Source organism: Marmota marmota, unplaced genomic scaffold (genome assembly GCF_001458135.2).
Source record: "Marmota marmota marmota unplaced genomic scaffold, marMar, whole genome shotgun sequence".
Lineage (NCBI taxonomy): Eukaryota > Metazoa > Chordata > Mammalia > Rodentia > Sciuridae > Marmota > Marmota marmota.
Genome location: NW_026000068.1, coordinates 24694862 through 24720073, shown reverse-complemented (window position 1 = coordinate 24720073; position 25212 = coordinate 24694862). Strand labels below are relative to the sequence as shown.

At 39.3% G+C, this 25212-nt stretch overlaps 2 protein-coding genes across 9 annotated transcripts in view; one reads left to right on the top strand and one right to left on the bottom strand.

The window, feature by feature from the left end:
- Zzz3 (zinc finger ZZ-type containing 3) overlaps positions 1-7608 on the top strand; it is a 105325-nt gene extending 97717 nt beyond the window's left edge. For all 4 annotated transcript variants that reach the window (XM_048814096.1, XM_015490532.2, XM_015490531.2 and 1 more), the window contains 2 exons: positions 1834-1934; positions 2225-7608. In XM_048814096.1, coding sequence (XP_048670053.1) covers positions 1834-1934; positions 2225-2369 — 246 coding nt within the window. In that variant the 3' untranslated portion in view covers positions 2370-7608. The remainder of the gene's footprint in view (positions 1-1833; positions 1935-2224) is intronic.
- The window catches only part of Ak5 (adenylate kinase 5), a 251263-nt gene continuing 233659 nt past the window's right edge, over positions 7609-25212 (bottom strand). For all 5 annotated transcript variants that reach the window (XM_015490534.2, XM_048814101.1, XM_048814098.1 and 2 more), the window contains one exon: positions 7609-8916. In XM_015490534.2, the coding sequence (XP_015346020.1) occupies positions 8848-8916 (69 nt within the window). In that variant the 3' untranslated portion in view covers positions 7609-8847. The remainder of the gene's footprint in view (positions 8917-25212) is intronic.

The window sequence follows — 25212 nt, the reverse complement described above, 5'->3', positions numbered from 1 at the left end:
GCCCTTATGCTGTTTTCATTCTCATAAAGAATTTAAAGATGCTAAACAAATGAAATAATTGAACACGACTAAGAATGCATATTGGAGAGTAGTCAGAGGCTTTGGGGAAGTTTTGCCAAGGAGTTTAAACCATCCTAAGAGGTTGGGGAGTTACTGAAAGATTTTTAAGTAGAGAGTAATGTGAGAAAAATAATTTAAATGACTTAACTCTTAGCTTTGATAATTTTAGGAATACAGTGGGCTTTGAGAAATAGTCACTGACTGTTTTTAAATTTTGTAAGACAATAATCTATTTGTGTGTCTTATTCATGTAATTAAAAATATATGTAAGTGAGGGGGAGGGAAAGATCATCCTGGTCATATTTTATGGAGAATGAATTAGAAGAAGGCAAGACTGGAGGCAAGGAGATAGCTTAAAGATTCCTTTAGTAATTTAGATAAAAGAATAACCTGTGGAAAGAGGGAGAGATTGACAGGTTTGAGAAAACTTTCAGCATTATAATTGACTGTATTTGGTAAAATTAGAGGAAGTAATGAAACCATAAACTTGATGTTGGTATTTCTGTTGGCAGTATACTTAAAGTCTTGGTATACACTGTGACTGATCACCTAAGTTGAAAACAAAATTATACTTCTGTCTCTGGAGTAGCCATCAGCTATACTATATTAAATGATTTTCCCTCTTGATCCTCCGTTACAGGTTTTCCTAACTGGCAGCTCTTGCCTTTTTGAGAGGAAACTTGCTACTTGTCATTATTTTGTTCTAGGACCCAGCCACGACTTGTTGGCCAGTCTGTTAGCCACCATAGTTGGCCTGATGATCATAGAATCTAAAAACATGATTGACTTGGCTTTTCAAAATTCCACGGAAAGTACTGAGGGCTATCACAGTGCCACCACATTGAGAAAGAGCTGAATCTGCCTCTTAGTCATGATGAGCATTGGTTATCAGGTTCTTTTGGGCTTCAATAAGATAAAGAGTTCAGAGAACATTTTGTAGTTGCCTGAGTTATGGTAGTTATGGTAGTACTGTTAAAACAGTCTGGATAGTTTTGGGATAATTTTAACTATGGAATGAAGTCAGTGTTCACAATCATCACACACTGGTCTGAGGTACCTTTAAAATAATGGTTACTAAGAACAAAATGGCTGAGTTTGAGATGATTAAAAACTTCTTAAATTATAGTACATTGAAAGTTATTCCTTATAATGCTCCTCTCACTCACCTGTGGGTTTTTTTTGTTGTTGTTGTTGTTTTGTTTTGTTTTTTGGCTGGGTTGGGAGTATTTGGGATTGAAACCAGGGGGCCTCTACCACTGAGCCATACCCCCAGCCCTTTTTATATTTTATTTTTAGAGAAAGGCTGGCTTTGAACTTTTGAACCTCTGCCTCAGCCTCTGGAGTAGTTGGAGGCATGTGCTGGTATACCTGGCACCCACCTGTATCTTGCTCTCAAGTGGATAGACAGACCCTTTACCTAGTTTGCATCCACTAGCAACCCCCACCCCCAGTACTGGGGATTGAACCCAGGGGCATTCTACCAGTGAGCTACATTCCCAGCCCTTTTTAAATTTTTTATTTTTGAGACAGGATCTCATTAAGTTTCTGAGGCTGGCCTTGACTTTGGCAATCTTCCTGCTTCATACTTCCAAGTAGCTGAGATTACAGGCATGCACCATGTGCCCAGCTGCTTACCTCTACTACATTAGGCAACTTTCTAGTGGGTAGGGGATGAAGAGAAGGCATCTATGTGCATTGTCATGTTTTCCCAGCAGAAAATGAAAGAGGTAAAGCAATATAGCTTAATACTTTTTCCCACTGAATCTGTTATAGTGTGATAACTGTGGCATAGAACCTATCCAGGGTGTTCGATGGCATTGCCAGGATTGTCCTCCAGAAATGTCTTTGGACTTCTGTGACTCTTGTTCAGATTGGTAAGTGTTTTCTTCATTTTTTACTTTAAATTGTGGCAAGTAAACGTCTTCTCAGCCAGTAAATTTGATCTCCAAACTTCTTTAAAACAGTAACCATACTTTTGTTGAATTTTGTTCTAAGCAATTAAAACATTTTAATTATACCATCTCAAATAGCTTTCTATTAAACATTTTAATAGCTTAATGGATTTAAGTAGGTAGAACTGAAAAAGTTTTGTAGTATGTAGACAAAATGCATCCAGTGCCATGTAATGATGAGTTTGTGTTTTTTTTTTTTTTTTTCTTTTCAGCCTACATGAAACAGATATTCACAAGGAAGATCACCAATTAGAACCTATTTATAGGTCAGAGACATTCTTAGACAGAGACTACTGTGTGTCCCAGGGCACCAGTTATAATTACCTTGATCCAAACTACTTTCCAGCAAACAGATGACATGGAAGAGAACATCATTTACTAGTCCTCTTCAACACATAGCAATGGTATCATTGTTAATTATGTGCACAGTTTGGAAAGATTCTCTGCTTTCCCTAAAATGACACTCACAGCATGGGAGCTTCCTGAGTGTTCTCGTCAAGTACAGCTCTGCACTGTTGTGGCTCTAGATCACGTTCAGCAGTTGAACATTCCTGGTGAGCGAAGGGTTTCCCTGGTGAATTTTTCACCACTAAAAGCCTTTTAGGTGGCGATCTTAAATGGGTGAGATGGAAATGAGAGCACACATTAAAGCAAGAGTAAATTCCAAAGGTTTCAAAGAACTTGGTCATAAATATGATAATGAGAAGACAAAGTATTTATATTAAAACAGTTAAGTAGCTTTCAGTTTTGTGAAAATAGTTTTCAGCACAGAAACTGACTTCTTTAGACAAAGTTTTAACCAATGATGGTGTTTGCTTCTAGGATCTATGCTCTAAAAGAACTCACTGTCCCAGTGGTGGCCATTGTTGGCCTTTAGTAAATCAGAGCTGCTTCCCCATATTGATATCTAATTTCTTTTAACCACAATGAATTGTCCTTATTACCAACAGTGAAGCACTACAGGAGGCAATTGTGGCATTGCTTCCTTAACCAGCTCATGGTGTGTGAATGTTATGAAATTGTCACTCAGATATATTTTTTAAATGTAATGTTATATAAGATGATCATGTGATGTGTACAAACTATGGTGAAAAGTGCCAGTGGTAGTAACTGTGTAAAGTCTCTAATTCACAACATTAATTCCTTTAAAATACACAGCCTTCTGCCTCTGTATTTGGAGTTGTCTGTACAACTCATCAAAGAAAACTGCCTAATATAAAAATCATATATATGGTAATAATTTCCCTCTTTTGTAGTCTGCACAAGATCCATAAAAGATTGTATTTTTATTACTATTTAAACAAGTGATTAAATTTAGTCTGCGCAGTGAGCAAGAGTTCACATGCATTCTTTTATACTGCTGGATTTTGTTGTGCATCATTTAAAACATTTTGTATGTTTCTTCTTATCTGTGTATACAGTATGTTCTTGAATAATGTTCATTTGTCAGGAGAACTGTGAGAAATAAACTATGTGGATACTGTCTGTTTATATTATAGAATGCTTGTTGTGATTTCCTTTTGGTTAGATTTGGATTTTTTACCAATGTTAAAACCAGAAAACTGGTTTTTTTCTGTCCTTTATAAAGAGTAAAGAATATATTAGAGAAAATACTTGACATCTGTAAAAGATGGTAGTCTTTTCAATTAGTATGTGCTAAAACAGTTAAAGTGTTTACAAAAAGGAAAGAGAGACTGTGGTTAAAGAAAAAGGCAGTTACAAATGCCTAGATGTGAAAAGTTGAGATATTTTATTCTAGATGCTTCCCGCCATCCTGATGCTGGGGATTGAACCCAAGGCCCTCATGCATGCTGTGCAAGTGCTCTACCACTAAACCACATCCCCAGCTCTACTCTTAATTGTTTTTGGTGAAAATAAGTCCCGTGGATTTAAACAGGTGGCTTCCTGGAAAGTATTGTTAACTGGGAAAAGATAGTATAAATATTCCAAGATGGATTAAGTATATTATTCCAGATCTAATTTTTGGAGTTGCTTGGTTTTTTGTATTTTTAAATCTAAGGAATGTTATTTACTAGCTCTCTTCAATACATAGCAGGGTATTAAAAATCTACCCTAAGTTTTTTAAATTAAGTAATGAAATTTTAAATATAGAAATATGAGAATTTTAAAGTAATATATTAATTAAGGATCACTGGTGATGTTGATACAATATATCATAATCAGAAAGAAAAATTGATGAACTTCTCACCCTGAAATTATTAGTGAGTGGAAGAGGGGAATTGTTAGCATTCTAGACATTTTTATATTAAATGTTATGTGCATATGCCAGAAGATCTGCCTTCAACCTGTAGTTAGGCAAGACAGTAGCACTTGTTGGGAAATTCTGTAACTTCTGTGTTTGTATAGAAATAGTACCAGTTAGTTTTGGAAAACCATTCAGATCTATTCAAAATTCCATGAAGAATGAACTGTTCTTTGGAAGAGGGCAATGAGTGGTATAATTGTTATATAAATAGAATAGACAAAATAACTCGGTTGAATGCATTTTCAAGGGCAAAGAAGACTTTTTGGTGTTAAAGAGGATTATTTTCTGCCTGAACAGAAGGTGTGTTTACTTTGAATTCTTCAGCTCAAAGCAATTAGTCCTCCTGGCTTTAAGAGGTTCTAAAGGATAGTAGTAGCAAAGGTTGTGTTTTGTTGTTGAGGGTTGCAGGAATAGGCAGGGCTGTCATTTGCACGTAGACTTCCATCTGTCTATACAGAAATATTGGCTACTAAAAAACAAGTAGATTGGAGATCTACTTATTAAAATATTGCTTATTAAGTAGTTCTCAGTAGGTCAGATCTGTTTCCTGGTATATATTATGCTCAAATTAATTACTAATGACTGAAGAAACTTTTAATGATGCCTAAAATCACTGCTATAAGGTTTAGGCAGAAGAGGTTTCCTTTGGTGTGACAAACACTGACATAGCACTTACTATGTGCCAAGCAAGTATATACTAACTAATTTAATTCTCTGCAATCCAATGAGACAGGTTCATTTAGTATCCTGTCTAGCCAGAGAGCCATTAAATAACTTGCCCAAGGTCATATAATTAATAAAGTGGTGATGCTTGACTTTAACCTAGACAGATCAGTCCAGACTCAGTGTCTGCCTCACTGTCCTGAGTAAGAATATTCCTGTTGTGTCAGGTATCCCTGAAGTAATAGGAGTGGAGCTGTGTGGGGCTGGTTTATGTGGTAGCTGGAATATAAACCTGAGCATATGTCTGGGTTTGTAGCACAGGAGAGAAGCCTATGCATGGATGGGGGGAAAGCACTAAAAGATTTTGCTCTTGTGAATTAGGAAAACACATATGCATGTTGGGTGCTTCTCACTTACTTAGTAGTATACTTTGACCATATTCTCCCCTTCCCCTTTTGTTTAAATTAAATCACAGAACATAACAATTTACTGAGATGTGAGGAACATTTTTTAAAAATAGGGAAAATAGTATCACATGTTAATTGTTTTGTGGAATTTATTTTTCAGTTATAAGAAGTGTGGATGTTCTGTATAAACTGTTTCTTACTGTGGATGATAGGTTGGAAGTCCATTATTCTAGGTGCACTGGATGAAACTGGGAGTCTCCAGATTATAAGTAGCTTTTTTTTTTTCCATAAGATTATGGAGGCATTGTTCTTTCCAGGCCATAAAGTATTTGTTTGAAATTGTTTACCTTGATGAAAATGTACTGCTGTTCATATGATCCCAGAAATAAAACCTTTTTTTTTTCTTAGTTTATATAGCAGATTAGTGGATTTTTGGAAGTTGTGTCATATTTAGCTTCATGAGAGCAGAGACCATCCATGTCTTTTTGTGTGTGTAGGGCCTGACTTTTAAAGATTCTCCATAAATATTTGTTGGTTGTATGACCAAAGTTTTGGTGAGCTACATTTTTTTTTTTCTCTAGGAAGTTAGGAGACAGCCCCAATACCTGAGTGTGCCTGATTCCTACAGGGCTTGTATCAGGAGAGCCCTTCACAGGACCTGAGAAGACAGGGGAGTTGCCTCCTCCCTTATCTGGAGGATATGGTTCTACCCTGAATGGCTAAGAAGGTTTTAGTCCAATATGCCATCTCAGTTAGGTCATCTCTCTGGATTCCCAGTCTGTAATGTTTTGTGAGAATAGTGGAAAGACACTAGAGTGGAACTTCTGGGTCTTAGTCCAGTTGTGGAAGTGAAGCACTCTGTTGACAGCCATGTTTCATTGAGCTCTAGGAACCAGTAACTTGTTTGATCCCCACAACTCCTCTCTGAGGTTGGTCACTATCATGATCTCCACTGCATGGATGAGCAAACTGGAGGTACAGAGAATGTTAAGTATGTTAGCCCTTTAGTCCTGTGTGGGACTGGGGAAACAAAGCCCTGCCCTTATGAAGCTTCTAGACTAATGTAGAAGAAAAGCAATAAACAAAGTTTTAAAAAGTACTTATAGCAGAGATACATGCTGTGAAGAAAAATACGACTTGAAGAAAAATAATAATGGGAGGATGTGGAACATTGCCATTTTATATAAAATAATCAAGGAAAGCTTCCATGACAAGAGTATATTAGAATGTCAGAGACCTGAATAGAGTGAGGAACTTTGCTGTGGGGATGATCTGTGGGAAGAGGCAGAAGCACAGCAAGGGAGGGCTCTGAGCCAGGAAGGAGCTTGGTGTGCTCAGCAGCATTGTGATGGCCAGTGAAGCTTGAGCCAAATGAGCAGGAGGAAAGTAGTAGCTGATAGGGTCAGAGAGGGTGCAAGGTCAGTTCAGGTGTGGCCTTGAGTATAGCTCATCATAAAGGAGTTTGGATTGTGTTTGGATGTGTCCACATACATATATGGCCTTTTGCTAGGCAGAGGTCCTTTCCTGTTTTAAAATCCTATGACTTTAAGGTAATGATGACTTTTCAAGCCATTCAAACAAGTAAAATGTGTTTTAGTAATAGACCAGGTACTTTTCAGGGGTAGAGCCATTTACCTCTGCTGATTTTTCATAATGGCTGCCGACTATAGCCATAAAAGCCATTGGCTGGGCCTGTCTGCCTCTTTGCTGTCTCATTTCCCTTACCCACACTGTCAAAGCTCTGGTGGGCACGGACTGTGTTTGCCAATCTATGGTATGTTTTGGAAGAATGTTAATCCCTACAAAGAGTCATTTTATGTTTTCTGGCACAACTGATAACTTTCATTCTGTAATTTTTTCTTCTTCACTCAAATACTCTTTAGGCTTCCCTATAGAAGTGTGACAACTTGGGGCGGTAATAAAGTATTTGACAATTGTGTGAGTTGTGGGAACATGCTGCACCCTTTCTGTTAATAGAAGTGTAATTGTAACCAAAGAAATTTAATTTATTCTAGCAAACACTGACATTTCTGTTTAAGAACGAATGTTAGAGAAAAAGGAAATATGAAAATTACCATGTATCACGAATACATTAAGTATTCCCTTTGTAATAGCTCAAATCTGGTCTGTGGCCAAAATTAAAACCATATAAACGGATCATAAATCTCAGCTATTACTGTGTTTGCTTCTAATTCTGTTTGGAATAAGTCTTCAAATGCTTTCCAGAATGATGTGAGTTAAATAAATAGAGAAAGAGTTATCCTGTCTTCCATTTATTTTATTTGTACATATCCATTTCAAGAAAAAAATGACTTTAAAAATACAATTTTGTCGAAATGGATCCTTATTTGCACAACCATTGAAGAAAAAAAAATCATGCAAACTGAAACTCTGGTCTTTTGTAGTGACTGAGTGGAAGATACAGTTATTTCAATAGAATATAGAAGCTCTGATTTGACAACTGCGCACAAAAGAGAACCTGAACTTCACTGATTTGATGCAAGGTTTGCAAACCCCAGGAAAGGGCCCACATGAAACAAATACAACATTGGAATCTGTAAGACACCTGCTTATTAACATGCTCCTCCCACCCATGTCAGTTTTTGTTATTGTTACTGTATTTTTTACTTGTCTGCAAGTGAATGATAACTTGGAATCAAAATTATAAGATGGTTATTTGTCTAAGAAATGAATAACAAATCATCCCATGCTTTTACTTTGGTCAGTTTATAATTTTAAATTGTTAATTTATAATTGCTGAAATGTACCACCACAGTGTACAGAGGAGTTGAGATTACACAACGATCAGATTTGTTCTCTTAGCCATTTTGAAAATATTCCAAGTAGCTAAATAGAGAATAAATAACCAGTGTTACTGATGGGTAACATTGGTTACCCTTGGCCTGGGTTTTTGCCATCTTGGAAAAGCTATACAATTTCACATTTTAAGAAATTTCAATCAAATTTTACTCTCTTGATGCTTCTATATATGCTATACATGGCATTGTCTAATCATCCCACTCTGGTTTTGAGCCACTAGTGGATGGGAAGTGAAGAATCAGCCAGCTACCAGAGGAAGATGTGCCCAAGCCTGCCTCCTTGTTGAGGACCTTCATCAGGGAACGGCATATAAATTTTTGGGAGAAGAAGGAAGATGTGATGGGGAGTGAGGGATGCTGGCTCCTTTTCTGATGAGACTAGAACCAACTGATCAGACAAGTCCCTGCACTGCACTGTCACGACCTGACCTTGCCCTGAGGTGCAGCCTACATGATAGGTGTGTGTGCTGGAGCAAGGGCAGCTGTGTGTGTGAAGAGGCTGATGGTCCCAAGTACACCGTGCATGGTTTCCAGACACCTCTCACACGACTCTAGCTGGGAAGCAAACAGTGATGTCACGATTTGGGGGGACACAAGGCTTAACTTGAAACATCATGTTAGAAGATGAACCTTCTAATGTTTTTCTGTCTCCATTCTGAACATACATGCATTTTTCGCCTTCAGAAAATAGAGTCAATAGCTGTGCAGAGCTGAAGAAAAACTTCTTCTGGCGTTCCTTCTGCATTTATCTATATTTAAAAGGAAAAAAGAGAAAGTCTTAAGACATGTTTGTAAATGAGATTTCTTTCCCCCGATACTGGAGATTGAACCCACAGGTGCTCTACCACTCAACAAGCTACATCCCCATCCCCCACCCCTTTTTTTGAGACAGGGTTTCACCAAGTTGTCCAGGCTGGACTTGAACACTTGAACTTGTGATCCTTCAGTCTCAGATCTTTGAGTAGGTGGGATTACAATCATGTGCCACCATACCCAGCTAAAGTAAATTTTTAATAATGGGGGAAAAAAAGATTACCTACTTTTGCTTGGCAAAATTTAAAAACATAAGAGAGGGGCTGGGGTTGTAGCTCAGTGGCAGAGCACTTGCCTGGCATGTGTGAGGCACTGAGTTCGATCCTCAACACCACATGTAAATAAGTAAAAAATAAAGGCACATCAACAACTAATATATATATATATATATATATATATATATATAATGTATATATATATATATATATAATATATATATATATATAATGTATATGTATACATATATATGTATAAATAATCCACAGAGTGAACAGTAATTGTTTCAAAAAAAAAAGAATACCTTCATAGAAAAAAAAACAAAACCCTGACAGACATGGAAAAGGAACATAGTACCAATGGGGGAAAAATTAGAAATGAGATGAAGAATCAGTAGATATGATCAAAGCACACCATTACAACTCAGTGGTATTCAATAGTTTGGCTCTGCAGTGGAAAACATTTATTTGGTCATAACAATGAGAAAAAAAACAACAATAGTGAGCTACCACTAGGTATCAGAATTCCTAAACTAAATTCCAAACACCAAATAGTTGACTAGAATGTACAGTGACCACAACACTCTCTCACTGCTGGCAGGGATGAAAAAATGATAGAGGCGCTTTGGGAGACATTGCAGTTTATTGAAATATATCCATCAGTTGCATTCCTGGGTGTTTACCTAAATGAGTTGAAAACTTAAATCCACACAAAAACCTGCACATGGATGTTATAGCAGCTTTATTCATAATTGACAATACTAAAAAATTAACTGAGATGTCTTTCAGTATTTGGTAAACAAACGGGTAGAATATTATTCAGCCCTAAAAAGAAATGAGCCACCAAGCTGTGAAAGACACAGAGGAAACAATCATGTTACCAAATGACAGAAGCCAATCTGAAAGGGCACATAACTGTATAGTTGCAACTATAAATTGACCCAGACTCATATAACGTGCAACACTAGGAGTATTGTTATAAACCCTAGACTTTGGATGATAATGATGTGTCAATGTAGGTTGATCTAGTCTAACAAATTACCAATCTGGTGGGAGGTGTTAGTTGAGGAGATCATAGTGGGGTGGTATTTGCAGATTCTATTTCATGTTTGATTTTGCTGTGAACCTAGAACTGCTGTAAAGTACAAAGTCTATTTAAAACAATAATAGCAACAAACTCAGTGCCCTGTTTATGCAAAGTATTGTTAGAGGTCACAGACATATTTTGGAGTTACCTAAAATGAAGCTTCTGAGTGGTCTGAAGCACGTGGGGTGGGATTAGGGCAGGAGAAGGGGTTGAGGGGTAGTATGTGGAAAAGAAAGCAAAAGCTAAGACTTCCATGTGGAGATACTCAAGTGCTGAGTTTGCTTGGAGATTGTTGATTCCCCACGGAGCCAACAACAGAGGAAGGAGGAAGAGGAGCTGGTTTTCTGGGCCTGAAGGCACTGCCCTTTCCTCTTTGCTAACATCTATAGCACCCATCGCTTAAGATCTGTTCCATCATACAGGTAACATCTACAGGAAGTGGGGCCTGACCAAGCACCAGAGGCACCCAGAAGGCCAGGATAATGTTGGTGCAATTGGGCTAGGAAGGGAAAGCTGTCGAAGCAGACTGTTTTCATGGGGCCAAAACATGCAGTGGAAGAGTTGGGGAGAAGATCAGGTTCTGTATTGGGAAATATATCAGGTTTCTGGTCCCCAGGAATTTGTAGGAACACAAACATTCAGTACAGTTATTTGGTGAATAATGCAAGTTCTTGGCCTTAGTGATCCAATTCTTTGTCCTTGGTGCACACATTTTCCAAAATCCACTTCAGATGTTTACCAGAGGTGGAAGCTAATTAGACTAGGGATTGACCTCAGGTCACCATCTGCTTCAACTACGTGTTGAGTTTTCTCCTTATTCATTACCTAATTGGTGGGTGCCTGTAATGAAAACTTTTTTGGCCTCGGTGATGCCCTCAGCTCCATCTGGACAAACCCCAACCCTGTTCTGGGCCTTCTGGGCCTCACAATGTTGACAGTATTTCGCAGCAGCATCTTCTTTATCTGTTCTCCAGTGTCTTACTAAACTCTACTAATCCCCTGAATTTAACTCGTGTATCATGGTTCTATTTCTACTAACTAGTCTTGAAATAGTTCTTCTGCCAGTCCATCTTCTGTAATCAATACTAACCAAAACTCTCCAACCATGTGTATATATGCATTTCCAAAGTTGTCTTCCTTCAAAAAGAAACCCATGCCCATGATTTCCTTTTTGTTTGTGGTACTGGGGGCTGAACCCAGGAGTACTCTACCTCTGAGCTGCACCCCCAACCTATTTTTGAGGCAGGATCTCACTAAACTGCCCAGGCTGGCCTTGAACTTGTGATCTTCCTGCTTCAGACCCCTAATCGCTGGGATTATAGATGCCATGCACCACCAAGCCTGATGATTCCCATATTCTTAACTCCCATCAAATAATGCATCATGTTTTTCTGAACACTGATTTTAGTACAAAAGAAAAAATTTTCAAAGAACACTGATTAAGTCCGCTCTAGTTTTCTCCATTTTTTTTTTTTTTTTGGTAATTGATAAGTTGTTAGTTCTATATTACACTCACATCATTTGGATTGACCATTATCCAGGATTCCTTGTAGTTGAAAACACAGTTGTTCATCGTAACAACCTTTTAATCCAGTGTGTTACCTTCCTTCTTTTACCACCACAAAGAACTAACAGCTCCTTTGACACATTCAGCTGGTTGCAATTCACTATGAGGTTCAACTTTTTACTTCTTGGACAGCTATAACCCAGCATTAGCCCAAATATCTGTATGTCATTAAAGAAAAAAATTACTCATATTTATTAAATCATAATAAGGAAGACTTTATTCAGGACCATTGTGATAAGTATAGGAACCACAGCAATGGGATTCTGCAGTAAGGGAGAGACACTGGGCTCAACTCTGAATACAGCATGGGTAAGTAAGAATTCATGTTAAGGGGGATGGTCAGTGGATATAAAATTACTAAGAGTAACATCAAGACCAGGGAGACTCACTAAACCTAACAAGTCTTGCTGAAGACAAGCCTGCATGATCAGACATCACAGGTGTGAGGGTGGGGAGGGGGGGAATAAGGAACCTGATCAGATATCCGCAGTGATTGTGGGGGTGGGGGACTTTTGCTATACTGATTTAGCAGAATTCGTGGCTAAAATTGTTTTTTATATGGAAGAACACACATGGGTCTAAAAGAAGGGTTAGGACCCTGACTGAAGATTGGTCAAGCAGAGAATCTTTGCCAACGTCCAGCTAGACATTAAGTTCTGAGGACGTTAGTCACCTTTGTAATTCCCAGGGCCTGGCTCTAGTAGATAGGAGGTTGAGTGAAAGATGGTGTCCACTATTTTCACATTGCCTCTTCCTTTCCTCACAGAAATGAGCTGTTGTGGGGGCAGAATTATGCTCTTAGGAGCCCGTCTTGTGGCCCACATCCTGGACTTCATGGTAGGATAGGGATTCTCTCTCATTAAAACCAGGCAACCTGGTTCCAGCACAGAAGGCCACTGAGCACAGAGTCTGGAGGGACTGTGTGATTCTCTGAGGGTCCGGAGGTTCCTCAGTAGGATCTTACCAACCAGGTCAGGGCAGGTGTTTTGGGGGAAGCTGGTGGCTGGTCTCCAGAGCTTTCGCTGGACTCACTTCTATTTCCACCCCTTCCTTCTCATTGTGCTTTATGGGTTAAATGTTTATTTAATTATTTAAGTAATTTAAGTATTAACTGGATTTATTTAATTAAATAAAACTGCTTCTGGCCACCCAACCAGAGACTACAGTGCTTGTCTCTGTGGAACCTCCAAACATACAGAGGTTTAAATAATGAAGCTTTCTAGATGGAAAAGGGGAGTGGGAATTCTATTAGGCAATCTAGGATCCTCCTTAGACCTATGAAGCAAAGTTTGGGAATAAAATTCGAGAGGCAATGAGGCAACTTCTTTTTTCCTCACACAAGGGTTTTGTGTTTGTGTGTGTGTGTGTAGTGAGAAAGGCTGGATTCCTGGAATGGATTTTTAAGAAGCAAAAGAGAATCCAGCTGACTGGGTAAGACCAGAGCCTTTTGTCTCCTCTCCATATTTCTCCTTTAGTTCTTCACATGTTACCTCGACTCTTTCAGAATCTCTAATTCCCGCATGGAGAATAATTTAAGAGAAAAAGTAAGTGGCTCTTATATTTCAACATATAACTGCAATTCAAAGAAAATGGAAAAGAACCAACTAACCAGTGCTTTCTAAGTTACAGAAACTATTCTCTTGATGCTTACAGCTTCAGCAGATTTTAACGGTTAGCTAACAAGGTGCTAGTGTTTCAAGTGTTCTGTGAACAGAGAATCTTGTGTAATTAGCATACTGATTGTTTTATGTGAATGAGACTTCTCAGTGGCTGTGCAAACTTGAAAATTTAGAATGTCCTCCAGCACAGGGAGTGTGTTTGCTGTAGTCAGCGCTCATCATACTAACAGCAACCCTCTCTTCCCAAGAATAGTCAAAAGTAAATTTCCTCATGCCCTTTCCCTAAAAGATCTCTGTGAATCAGCAAAGTAAAAGTTTATAAGGTTTTAATGTATTTCATTGTATGTATTTAATTAAAAACCAGGTTGACAGATTTGCTTCTAAGAATTTATCCTTTTTTGGTCTGAGACTTGCTACAAAACCCTTTAACAAGTGGTGTCCTGATTCAGTGAAGTGTTCAGTGTTCTTTTTTTTTTTTTCTTTTGGTACCAGGGATTGAACTCAGCGGCACTCAACCTCTAAGTCACATTCCCAGCCCTTTTTTTGTATTTTGTTTAGAGACAAGGTCTCTCTGAGTTGCTTAGTGCCTCATCATTGCTGAGGCTGGCTTTGAACTCATGATCCTCCTGTCTCAGCCTCCTGAGCAGCTGGGATTACAGGTGTGCACTATGTCACCAGGCTCTCCTTATCAGTATAGGAAAAAGGGTCTTTTTGGTTTTTGTTTGCTTGTTTGTTTTTATTAACAAGTCACAAACAAATGGACAGGAGACAGTAAATTTTCATGTTTTCACCCAACTTCTTGAAGAAAAAGTAGAGCAGTCAGCAGAACATGGTGTTAAATTAAGACAGCAGGTACACTGCTTTGAAACCTGCACATTTTGTCTCCTCTATGAATTTGTAACTCATATAACAGTTGGCTGGTTCAAACACTGACCAAATCTAATTGTGTTCTTCCTAGATTTCCCACACTGCTCAAAACTTTGAGTTTTATTTTTGTTTTTCACGGGTTTTCTGGGACAAACCCAAGCTGTCTTGGAGTGGATTAGGATTGTTGTCTGTCACCACCATCTTTTTATCCTGTCCTCTGTTAAACCAGACACCACTTCACACCACAGGGAACCCTCGAGATCAGAGGATAACAGTTGGGCTCTTCGGTCCCTGTGCGCATCTGGGGAACATAATTAGACGTGTTTTTCAAAAGCAAAGGTAATGTGACAGGCTGCTCCTGGGGAGCTATCCACTTCCCTTGTCCAGTCAGACCACAGATTTCCCCTCATGCTCAAGGCTATAGAAAGGAGGAGGACTCTACATACCTTGTTTCAGAGAGACTTAGACAACACACAGCAAAAACATAAGGTTGATTTATAATCTGCACGTCAATGGCTTCTCTGTGAACAGGACTTTCCAAAGCACTTGAAATGTGTCCATTGACAGTGTCTCAAGGTACTGTTTTTCCTTCTTTCTCCACCTCCTTTCCATTCTGTCTTAAGTTTTAACTCTCAAACAGATCTTTTCACAGATATGAAAAGAACATCCATCCTTTATAACAGTGACTTTCTAGAACACATCTGCTCATTTTTCCTGTGCATAGCTTCCTACTGGTTCCCTCCAGCATTCACATCACACTTCCTATGACAGGCTAGGACCATGTCATGTGGGAGTCACCGGTTAAATGTGGCTTTAAACCACTAGAAGTGTGAATAATATAACCAAGGATCCAGATTTTTGGTACAATTAAAATTAAACAAGTTCAAAAACTGATGTTTAATTCTGTTATCATGAAATTTAAAAATACGTTTGGAACATCTTGGGCATGTGAAATCTACCTTTCCAACTGTCAATTTTACAAATATAATGATTCTAGTATTTCTGATGAATATATATATATTAGTTGTCAGTGGACCTTTGTTTCATTTATTTATTTCTATGTAGTACTGAGTCTCAAACCCAGTGCCTCACACATGCTAGGCAAGCATCTACCACTGAGCTACAACCCCAGCCCCTCCGATGAAAATTTGAATCTGGATTGAAATATGCCCAGAATAACAGATTTTGAAGACACATTTCAAAAATATAGAAAAAATTTCAAAAAAATATAGAAAAAATTTTCAAAAAAATATAGAAAAATTTCATTAATAATTTTTATATTGATTACTTGTTGAAATGATAATATATAAATAAAAATAAAATGTATGGAGTTAAATAAATATATAAATTAATTCCATCTGTTACTTCTTATTTTTTGTTTATGTGACTATACTGCAATGCTTTAACAACATTCTGAGATATGTCATCAGGGATATTTTGCAAATATCATAGATTGTATTTATATAAACTAGGCCATATAGTCTTTGTTATTTTTTTTTTCTTTTCTTTTTTGGATAGTGGGAATTGAACCCAGGGCCTTAAGCATGCTAAGCAGATTCTACTTCTGAGTTACATCCCTGGCCCTTTTATTTAAATTTTTTTTTTTTTTTTTAGTTGTAGATGAACACAATACCTTTATTTTATTTATTTATATTTTATGTGGTGCTGGGAATCGAACCCAGTGCCTCATACATGCTAGGCAAGCACTCTACCATTGAACCATAGCCCCAGTCACCGAAGCCTCTTATTTTTACTTTTTATTTTGAGACAGGGTCTTGCTAAGTTGCCCAGGCTAGCCTTGCATTGCCATCCCGAGTAGCTGGGATTATCTGATCATTGTTGAACATGCATTATATTGTTGACCAAAATCTCATTATGTGGCCTTTGACTTGTACTAGAAAAAAATTAAATTACATATGTGACCAATTTTATATTTCTACAGGCAGTGCTGGTCTAGCAAATTTATTGGATGAAGGAGGAATGAGTGGATTCAAAGTCCTTTGAAGACTGGCTTTGACCTTGCCTTTTCATCTAATCTGCCACTACTTTAATTCATCTGTTTGGCACTGTATCCTGTGCCAGCGTTACCAGGCTCTTTCTCACGTTAGTGCCTTTGTGTCCTCTTCTCCATCTGCCAGGAACTTCTATTCACCCTTCAGAATCCAGATTCTAAAGCCTTTTCCTACCTCCCTAGGCCCAAGCTCTATGTCCCCCAAGACCTAAAGCATTCTGTAAACTCTATTATTTCACTTTCAGCTTGCTGTGGATACGGAGTTTCACATGCTTTTTCCTCTTTGAGTTCCCAGCAAGCCTTAGCCAGGAGATATGCCCAATAAATGTCTGCTGACTGTGTGAAGGAGTTTCTCTAGGAAGGCACTCACTCTCTGCTGGTAGAGCCAGGACAGTAGCTCCTGGAGAGGTTCTGAGTTCAAGTGAAGGGGCTAGCTTGAAGGGGCTGCCTGGAGACAGGCGAAGGCAAAACCCACCATATGATTAAAGTGACATCAGAGGAACAAAGTCGAAAACGTGTTCAGATGAGCACAAAGGCTGGGATTCTCTTCTGTAAGCTCTTCTGGGAGGCGACAGCACTCAGTAACACAACTCAGGTCACAGGACCCCCAGGGTGCAGTGAACTTTGCAGGGAACCCAAAGGTCTCTGCAGGAATCTAGGGAAGATCTGAAGAGCAGGACAGGAGGGGGCAGAGAAAAGGCTAAGCAGGGTCATGAAGAAGGAATTCCTTAAGTCTCCCAGAAACAGGGTGAAGATTTATGCTTAACTTGTCAAGTCAAGTGAGGGAACAGAATATCAGGGCTCCTCTAAGTCAGTCTCCTAACACACAGTTCTCTTTACTGGATAAGTGGTATGCATGCGCACTGTGTTCAAATCTGGGCTGCTAGTTTCAACCAGAGCAGATCCAGATTAAAAACTCAGATGCGGGGCTGGGGATGTGGCTCAAGCGGTAACACGCTTGCCTGGCATGCGCTGGGCGCTGGGTTCCATCCTCAGCACCACATAAAATAAAGATGTTGTGTCCACCAAAAACTGAAAAATAAATATTAAAAAATTCTAAAAAAACAAAAACAAACAAACAAAAAAACTCAGATGCCTTCAGACTCCTAAACTGGTAAGTAAATTGGCTGAGGTGGGACATAAAAGAGATAAAAGAGGCCAAACATCAAGAAACTGGGAAGTACCAAAGCCTTTTTATATTTCAAAGCACTCTTCTTAGGGAAATATAGAGAGGAAAGAAAGTAGAAACGAATTTTTTAAAAATCTCTATTTAAAATCACTCAGCAGTCTTTTCTAGGAAAAGAAAAAAAGTCAAATGAAGGATGTTTGTTCACTGCATTGTTGTTAGTAATAGACAAAGACAAATTAAACTAGGAACAACTTAGTTGAAAAACCATAGAATATCTATGTTATGCCATATTATAAAACTCTTCAAAAAGAAACATCAACGTGATATGTATTGACCTAGAGATGTTTAGAGAAATGTGTATGGGATGGAAATATTTTTATGAAATTAGAATCCCTTACCACCGGGGTATGTGTGTGCACATAGTAGATTGACGTCAAAGAGAGAAAGAGAATGGGTGCGTGTGCAAGGTGGGGTGGGGCATGGAGGGGAAGAGGAGATCGTGAGGAGGGTAGGAAGATGCACGGTGAACTGTTCACTTTGGTTATATGAGGGGAGTAGAGTTGAAAGGAGTTTATGCAATGGGTACGTGCTCACACACACACGCACCTCTGTACGTTTCACTTATAGTAATTATAATATAGTAATTATAAGTATAGTAATAATATAGTAATTATAAGATTACTTAAGTAATCTGAAAAAAAAATCTGAAATAAATCTAATCCCCGTCACTAATGTGAACACTTGACAGTTTAAACACAGGTAGGACCACTGAGTCACCTGTTAATGCTCTCCTCTCTAACCTCTGATCTTCAGAAACTCTCTAGGGAAATGTTTCTACCCACACCTTGTGTGGGGGCCTGCAAGCATCCCCTGATACAGCCTCTGCCAGCTTCCTACTAAAACACCAGTGAAAATCCAGAAAAAGGTCCACAGTCATAGGAGTTTTGAAAACTTGGACTGTTACCTATTGCCAATGGAACTAGACCCCATGATCTCTTTCCCAATTTCTCTCCTTTTGGTTCTGGGGATCCAACCTAGGGCCTTGCATAGGCATGATGTGCTTCTGACTCAGTAAACGTCCAGAATAATAAGCATCTGTCCTTCTGCCAAGTAAACTGACTTTTGAAGGGGAGAGTTTCCTTGCGCCCAAACAGTACATCTTTTTTCTGTATCCAATTTAAGACTGTAATTACCAAAAGAACAACTGACGAGGGAGAGGGGGGCCATCTAAAACCTGAAGGATCATCCCAAGTACAGGAGGGCAAACGGGACTATATCTGGGAGCAAGCACATGGGGGCTGAGGCCCCTGCTTGCCATACCTCAGCCCGGCAATTCCATGTTGGTGAAAGCCTCTCAGACACTGGCAGCTGCAGAGGGAGCCATACACCCTCACTTGCTTCCGGGGGAGATCTGAGCATGACTGGTACTGAGGGCCACCAGGAGTTGAGGCACATAAAGATGATCTGCACTAAGGATGATCACACTAAAGATGATCTGCATATCCTTTGTGTTCATAGCAGGTCTGGGGGGTTCCCCTTCCCCTCCACACTTGAATTGGGGGATGTGGCAGATTTTAGTTTTCAAAGATGGCTGCAATAATATATCCCATTTCACATACACTTCTAAATGAGACTTTGCCCTCCCTCATCAAGAGAGAAAGTATAATCTCTCTCTCCTTGAACCTGGGCTGTCCTTTGCAATTTGCTTGTAATCAGTAAAATGCAGTTGAAGCAATGCCACGTGAATCCCCACCATGGTCCCTTGGAATATGTCGTCATGGGATGCTCTCAGTTGGGCTCTACCTTTGGACCCCAAGAGTGATGTTATATAGGAAATACAGACCATCCTAGAAACATCATACATAGGTGCTCAGGTTAATAGTTCCAGCTAAGGTGCCAGAAGAACTCTTTCTGGAGTGGACAAGTCAGCTCCTGTTGTTGTGACTCCAAGCCTTTTGAATCTGTCTCCCTGGCCATTTCAGGTTATTTCAGCAGAAGCTGCAAACATCATGATATTTTCCCCAAGTTTCTGAGACATGGAAACCATGAGTATCAAATGATGGTTGTTGTTTTGTGCTACCGGATTTTGGGTACTTTGTTATATAATAATACATAACCAGATCCCAAAAGTAAACTTAAAACAGACTAGTGTTTCTGAAAAATACCACAGAAAAAGGCAAAGACGCACAATTCAGAAGGAGATAACACTTCTGAAAACCATGTAATACAGAAATTGGAAAAATTTGTAATCAAATTCCTTGTATATTCAACAATAAATAATACAACATACATTTTTCTGCTCTTGTGCCAGGTACTGTTCTACAGAGGTGATAAATCTGTGAACAAGACAGACATAACTCTTGTACCAGAGCATTTACTTTCTGTTGGTAGATATAAGAAGTAAAGAAGTAATTACAACAAAGCATGATAGACACAGACAAAAAAAATAGAGTGCTATAAAAACACACAGGAAGATCAATTAATGTATTCTGTTGCTAGCTTAAATAGTATGTAAGAGGACATGGTTGGTATGAAACAAGATCAGGAAATCATGAAATAAGAATGGGCTTAGGCTGGAAAAACAACAGCATGTGGGAAAAAGAATGAGCTAAGGTAATAACATACACATGAGAACTAAAATCAATATTGGCTAGAGATCAGGAATGATGTAAACAATTGGATCAATAATGTTGAAGACAAGGCTGCGGATATGGCTCAGCGATAGAGTGCTTGCCTCACATGTGTGAGGTATTGGGTTCAATTCTCAGCACTGCATATAAATAAATGAATAAAATAAAGGTCCATCAACAATTAAAAAAATTAAAAAAAAATGTTGAAGACAAATGTGGGATTTTTCCTAGAAAGCAGATGGTAAAATAATAGCAGTGTAGGTCTAAATGTAGAACTATACTCTCTGATATAGAAGTTACTTGCCACGTGTAACTCATGAGTACTTGAAATGTGGCTTTTCTGAACTGAGATGTGCTGTAAATGTTAAATACACACCAAAAGTTGATAAAGTCTGTTGTTTTTGTTTACTGTTTACTGTGGCTAGTAGAAAATTTCAAATGACTCACATTATATTTCTATTGAACTGTGCTTTTATGGGAGGCAAATAATGGAGATCTATGAATGGTGTGTTCCTGAGGAAAAATAAGGAGCAATGGTACATAAAAGTACTCAAAATAGGACTGGGTGTATTCAGTGGTAGAATACTTGGCTTGCATGAACAAGGTGCTGGGGTTGATTCCTGGGTAATGCAAAACCAAAACCAAAACTATCATCAACAACAGAAACAAGTTCAACAATAATAACAAAACAAAGCTAATTAGAGAAGTCTTTTTGGAGTTATAAAAAGTGTCATCAGTGCTATTAAAAATCAACAAAAACAGACTTATATCTGGACACAATTCCTGAATGACATGAAGAAAATTTTTAAAAATTTGAAAAAAAGTTGAACAAGTTTACTTCCAAATTTGTCTCTGCCTTTTCCTCTGCAACACTGAATACTTGAAAACAAGGGAGCAATGTTTACTATCTTTTGGTAGAAAAATAATTACTTTTTTAAAAAATTTAATTGTTATTTTTTTGGTACTGAAGATTGAACCCAGGGTCTCATGTGTGTAAATTCAAGTGCTTTACGCTAGACAAATAATTATGACCTAGATTTTATATCCAGTGAAACTCTCATTTGTGTATAAAGCCATCACAATGACATTCTCAGATGTACACAGAGAAATTGAACTAAAAGAGTTACTTTAATCAATTGGGAGAAAAATCAAAATTAAGAATTCAAAACAGATAAATCAAGGCAAAAAGTAATTTGGGGTTTTCTCTTTGCTACTACTAGACCCTAACGTTATGAATTCTCAAGTGGATTTTGCATCCAAGGTGAAACTGGATTTTCTACTTTCACTTTTTCCCTATTACTGGAAACTGCATTCCTCCCTCCTTCTCCCTCAGTTCACAGTACATCCAGTCAGGCTGAATGACCACCTGGAACAACACTGAGCACTGCAGTGTCAGGAGACTAAACTTGGCCACACTGTTTGTCAAGGGGGACATGGCAGCCAAAGAGCAGCTCAACAAAAGCTTATTCTCTCCTTTACAGAGGCAGAGTTGCCAAAGGAACTTGATTTTCTCTATCTGTAAACCCCACATTTAATGAATGACTGTTCTCTTTTTATTTTCTTAAATGATTAAAAGTAAGAGGTAACCCAAGGTAAGATCTCACCTGTTATCAGGCCCTCTTTATCTATGGCCTGAGGTGTGTCTAGGCTAATTATGCAACATGCAAATCATATGTAAAAATGGAGAAAAACAAGCATAAGAAATTATATCATGATGTTCATTAATGATTATCTTTGGGTGGAAGAATCCTGGATAATTTTAGTCTTTATGCTCAAATATTTTAGTTTCTTTCTTAAACAATGTGTAGTTGCTTACTTTTGTGCTTAGACAAAAGGGAGGCTGTAAATACCAATTTATGCAATTCTGTACCTGAGATTCTCTGTGGTTTCTTTCAGCTCACAAGCCCTCCTTTTCTGGGAATTCCTTGTCCCCACCCACAGGAGCTTGGAAAAGCCCCGGTGACAACCTGCTTGTCCCTACCTAATAGGATCAGTTAGATCCTAAGTAGAGCAAAGCCCATCAGAAAATTTCCCTTGGGGATTTGGAACTGGGAATCAGAGATTGTCAGGGAAACATGGGAATGTGGAAATGGTTAGGTGACCATATTCTAAAGAAGAAGGGAAAGAAATGTTTGAGACGTAGAGGGCTTCAGCTGGGAGCTTGCTAAATCTGGTCCCACCGCTCTAGGGCCTGCTGTCGGCATTTGGTGGCATTCCTTGCATTTCAGGTCAGACCAGCTGGGTTGGGTGCCTATTACCCACAAGGAGTCCAGATTGATATTCTCTATAGTCACAATCATGCTTTAAAAACTCACAGCAATCTGGGCGTGGTGGCGTGCACCTGTAATTCCAGGCAAGAGGACTGCAAGTTCAAAGCTGGTCTCCGCAATTTAGCAAGATTGTAAACAACTTAGCGAGACCCTGTCTCAAAAAAAAAAAAGGGGATGTGGTTCACTGGTTAAATGCCCCTGGGTTCAATCACGGAAGGAAGGAAGGAAGGAAGGAAGGAAGGAAGGAAGGAAGGAAGGAAGGAAAGTTTGAGACAGGATCTTACTAAGTTACTCAGACTAACTGAGAGTTTGCAATCCTCCTGCCTCAGCCTCCTGCATTGCTGGGACTATAGGTGCACTACTGTACCCAGCTGTTTTCTACTAGAATAAGCATTAATTACTTTTGTAATTAGATTTAAAAAAAATTTTCCCCAAGAATTGTAGAGTGATAGACTTGGAGAATTCCAGGAGAGTATGTTCTGTCTACCCACTTTATTTTAAGAAGAGAAACTGAGAGGCTAAACAATGAAATGACTCACCAAAGTTCCCAAACTGGGTCAGGGGCTTTTTGATGTCTCCACCAGGGAGTGTTTGGCTAGCATTGGTGCTTTTCACCCAGAATGCTACACCTCAGTTATTTATTCAATAATAAATTCTCTCAGTCACAGTGAAAGAAAGCTTCCTCCTGTGGGCGACTCTAGTCCACTGGGTTGCTCTGTGCTGCTGAGTCCAGATTCTGCCACCACTGGGTTGATGGCGTCTGCCTGAAGTGCATGGAGGAAGGGATAAGATGGAGAAAGTCCTCTTTTCCAGAGGGTAAGCAAGGCTTTCCTTTATGAGAGAGGCCGAAAGCAGAAACCTGGGGTATACCTGTGCCACACACTCCTATCCCCGGGAGTGTAATAAGTTCTGGCTTTATCTGCATGGGTGGCAGAGAGCCGCACGCTCAGGCAGAGGGACAGAGCAGCTTCTCCTGGCAGTCCCCCAGGAAGCTCAAGGGCTGGAGTCTGTTTTACATATTTGCAGAGTGGCTCATAAATGTTACCTCACTACAGACCCCGCTGCCAGCATCTCCAAAATGCAGGGGAAGCTGAAGAGATGATCTGAAGGGGACTGGAATTTTCCTTTCCCATTAGAAACTCAGAATTTAAGAAAGTTCCAAGGTGGATTCCAGAAGTCAGATTTCTCTTAGATCTGTTAGCCCTGTGTCCATGTGCCAGTCATTTGTGAATCTGTAGAATTCAGGTTGGAACAATTTAAGAGAGAGAAAAGGGATTTTCTGACTCTGAGATTAGTTTAAACCCCGAATTCCTTAGAGATGTTCTCATCTTTATGCATCTTGAAAGAGTATGAAATTCCTTTCTACCTGGAAAATTCTGTGTGTGTTCCAGGCTGCACAAAATCACTAGAAGACCTATCTGGAAAGGCCTTTTCAACCCTGAATTTTTAAGACTGCGCTCTTATATGATGCACTTTTTGTTTGTTTTTGAAGATTTTAGTCTTCACTTTATGTGGCAATAAGAGGTTACATGAAGCATTCCAGGAAGCATTTGATATCCCGAGTTATATTAAGAGGCACCTTTCAGTATATCCAGGGCTTCTTAGTATTCTGGAGAGTGGACCATTGCAGGTTTAGAAGATATGAATTCATTCCCAGTGGTTTTTCCCAAGGAATTGACAGTGTCATCTCTGAGACAAGTCTGACTGTTTATTGTTTGGTGCCTCTAAGTCCTACGATTAGCAAGAGGCAGAGCCCCACTCTCTCACCTGGTTGGAAGGCCTCAGGATTTTGTTCCGGACATCTCCCACAGCTTCCCGGGGGCATCCTAGCCTTACCTTCTTGTATCCTTTCTGCCCAAGGCAATAGGGTGAGCTTTTAGATTGGAGCCCTGATTCCATCTGCCCCCTCTGGTAGTTCCCATCACCCAAAGGGCAATTAGTGGTTCCTCTTGATCTAGTCCTTGCTCTCCTCTCCACACCCATCTTTGTCCCTGTTTTCCTGGTGTGTTTCACAGTCAAGTGGAGTGATGTGTCCCTCTTGACCTTTTCACTCGGGGTGTCCTCGGCATGGAGTGCCCTGTTCCCCACACGGCACCTGGTGGACACTCTGCCTGGTACTTCTCAGGCGGCCTTCCTGGATACCTTTCCTCAGACTAGAGAAGAGGCATTCTGTGCTTGCTTTGAACCTATCCTGTAATCCCAGGTGTGTCAATCTCCCAACTAACCCCTTAAGCTATGTAGGCAAGAACTGTGTCTAAACAACTAGAGCAACGTGTGGAACATGGGCACCTGACACACAGCCATGGAATGAGTGAAGCAAAGGGACCAACCAGTTTACCAAATACCTGTATTAATGATGGTGCCTGAGCTTCGGTGACAACTCATGAACATTAAGTTGAAACTACCACCTCCCCACGGCATCTCCCCTCTTTCACCTATTACCTGCTTCCCTGGCCCCATACGCTGCTTCTCCCCAGAATATTAATTATTGCAAGAAATTGAGGCAAAGGAGCCAAGTGCCAATCATGAACTATTTAAACTCTAGAACTCGAAGGCATCACATCTTGGATCTAGAAGAGACCTTTCAGATAATCCTGTCTAGCCGAGGTCATCCAGAGTCCACGGCAGAGACTTTATGTCCCACCCATTCTCTCTTGGAAAAGGCAGTTTTCAGCAAGTATAATGGCATCTGTGACCAAGTTTTGTTAGTTTATATAACAGATAACTGTTTTTGATTGAGACAATGGTGAAGAAAGTCAGGAGCTCATATCTTGGCCCAATTCTGCAGTTGCATGCAGTTCCAGATCCCATAACCATCTTTCCCAGACTTTTTTCTT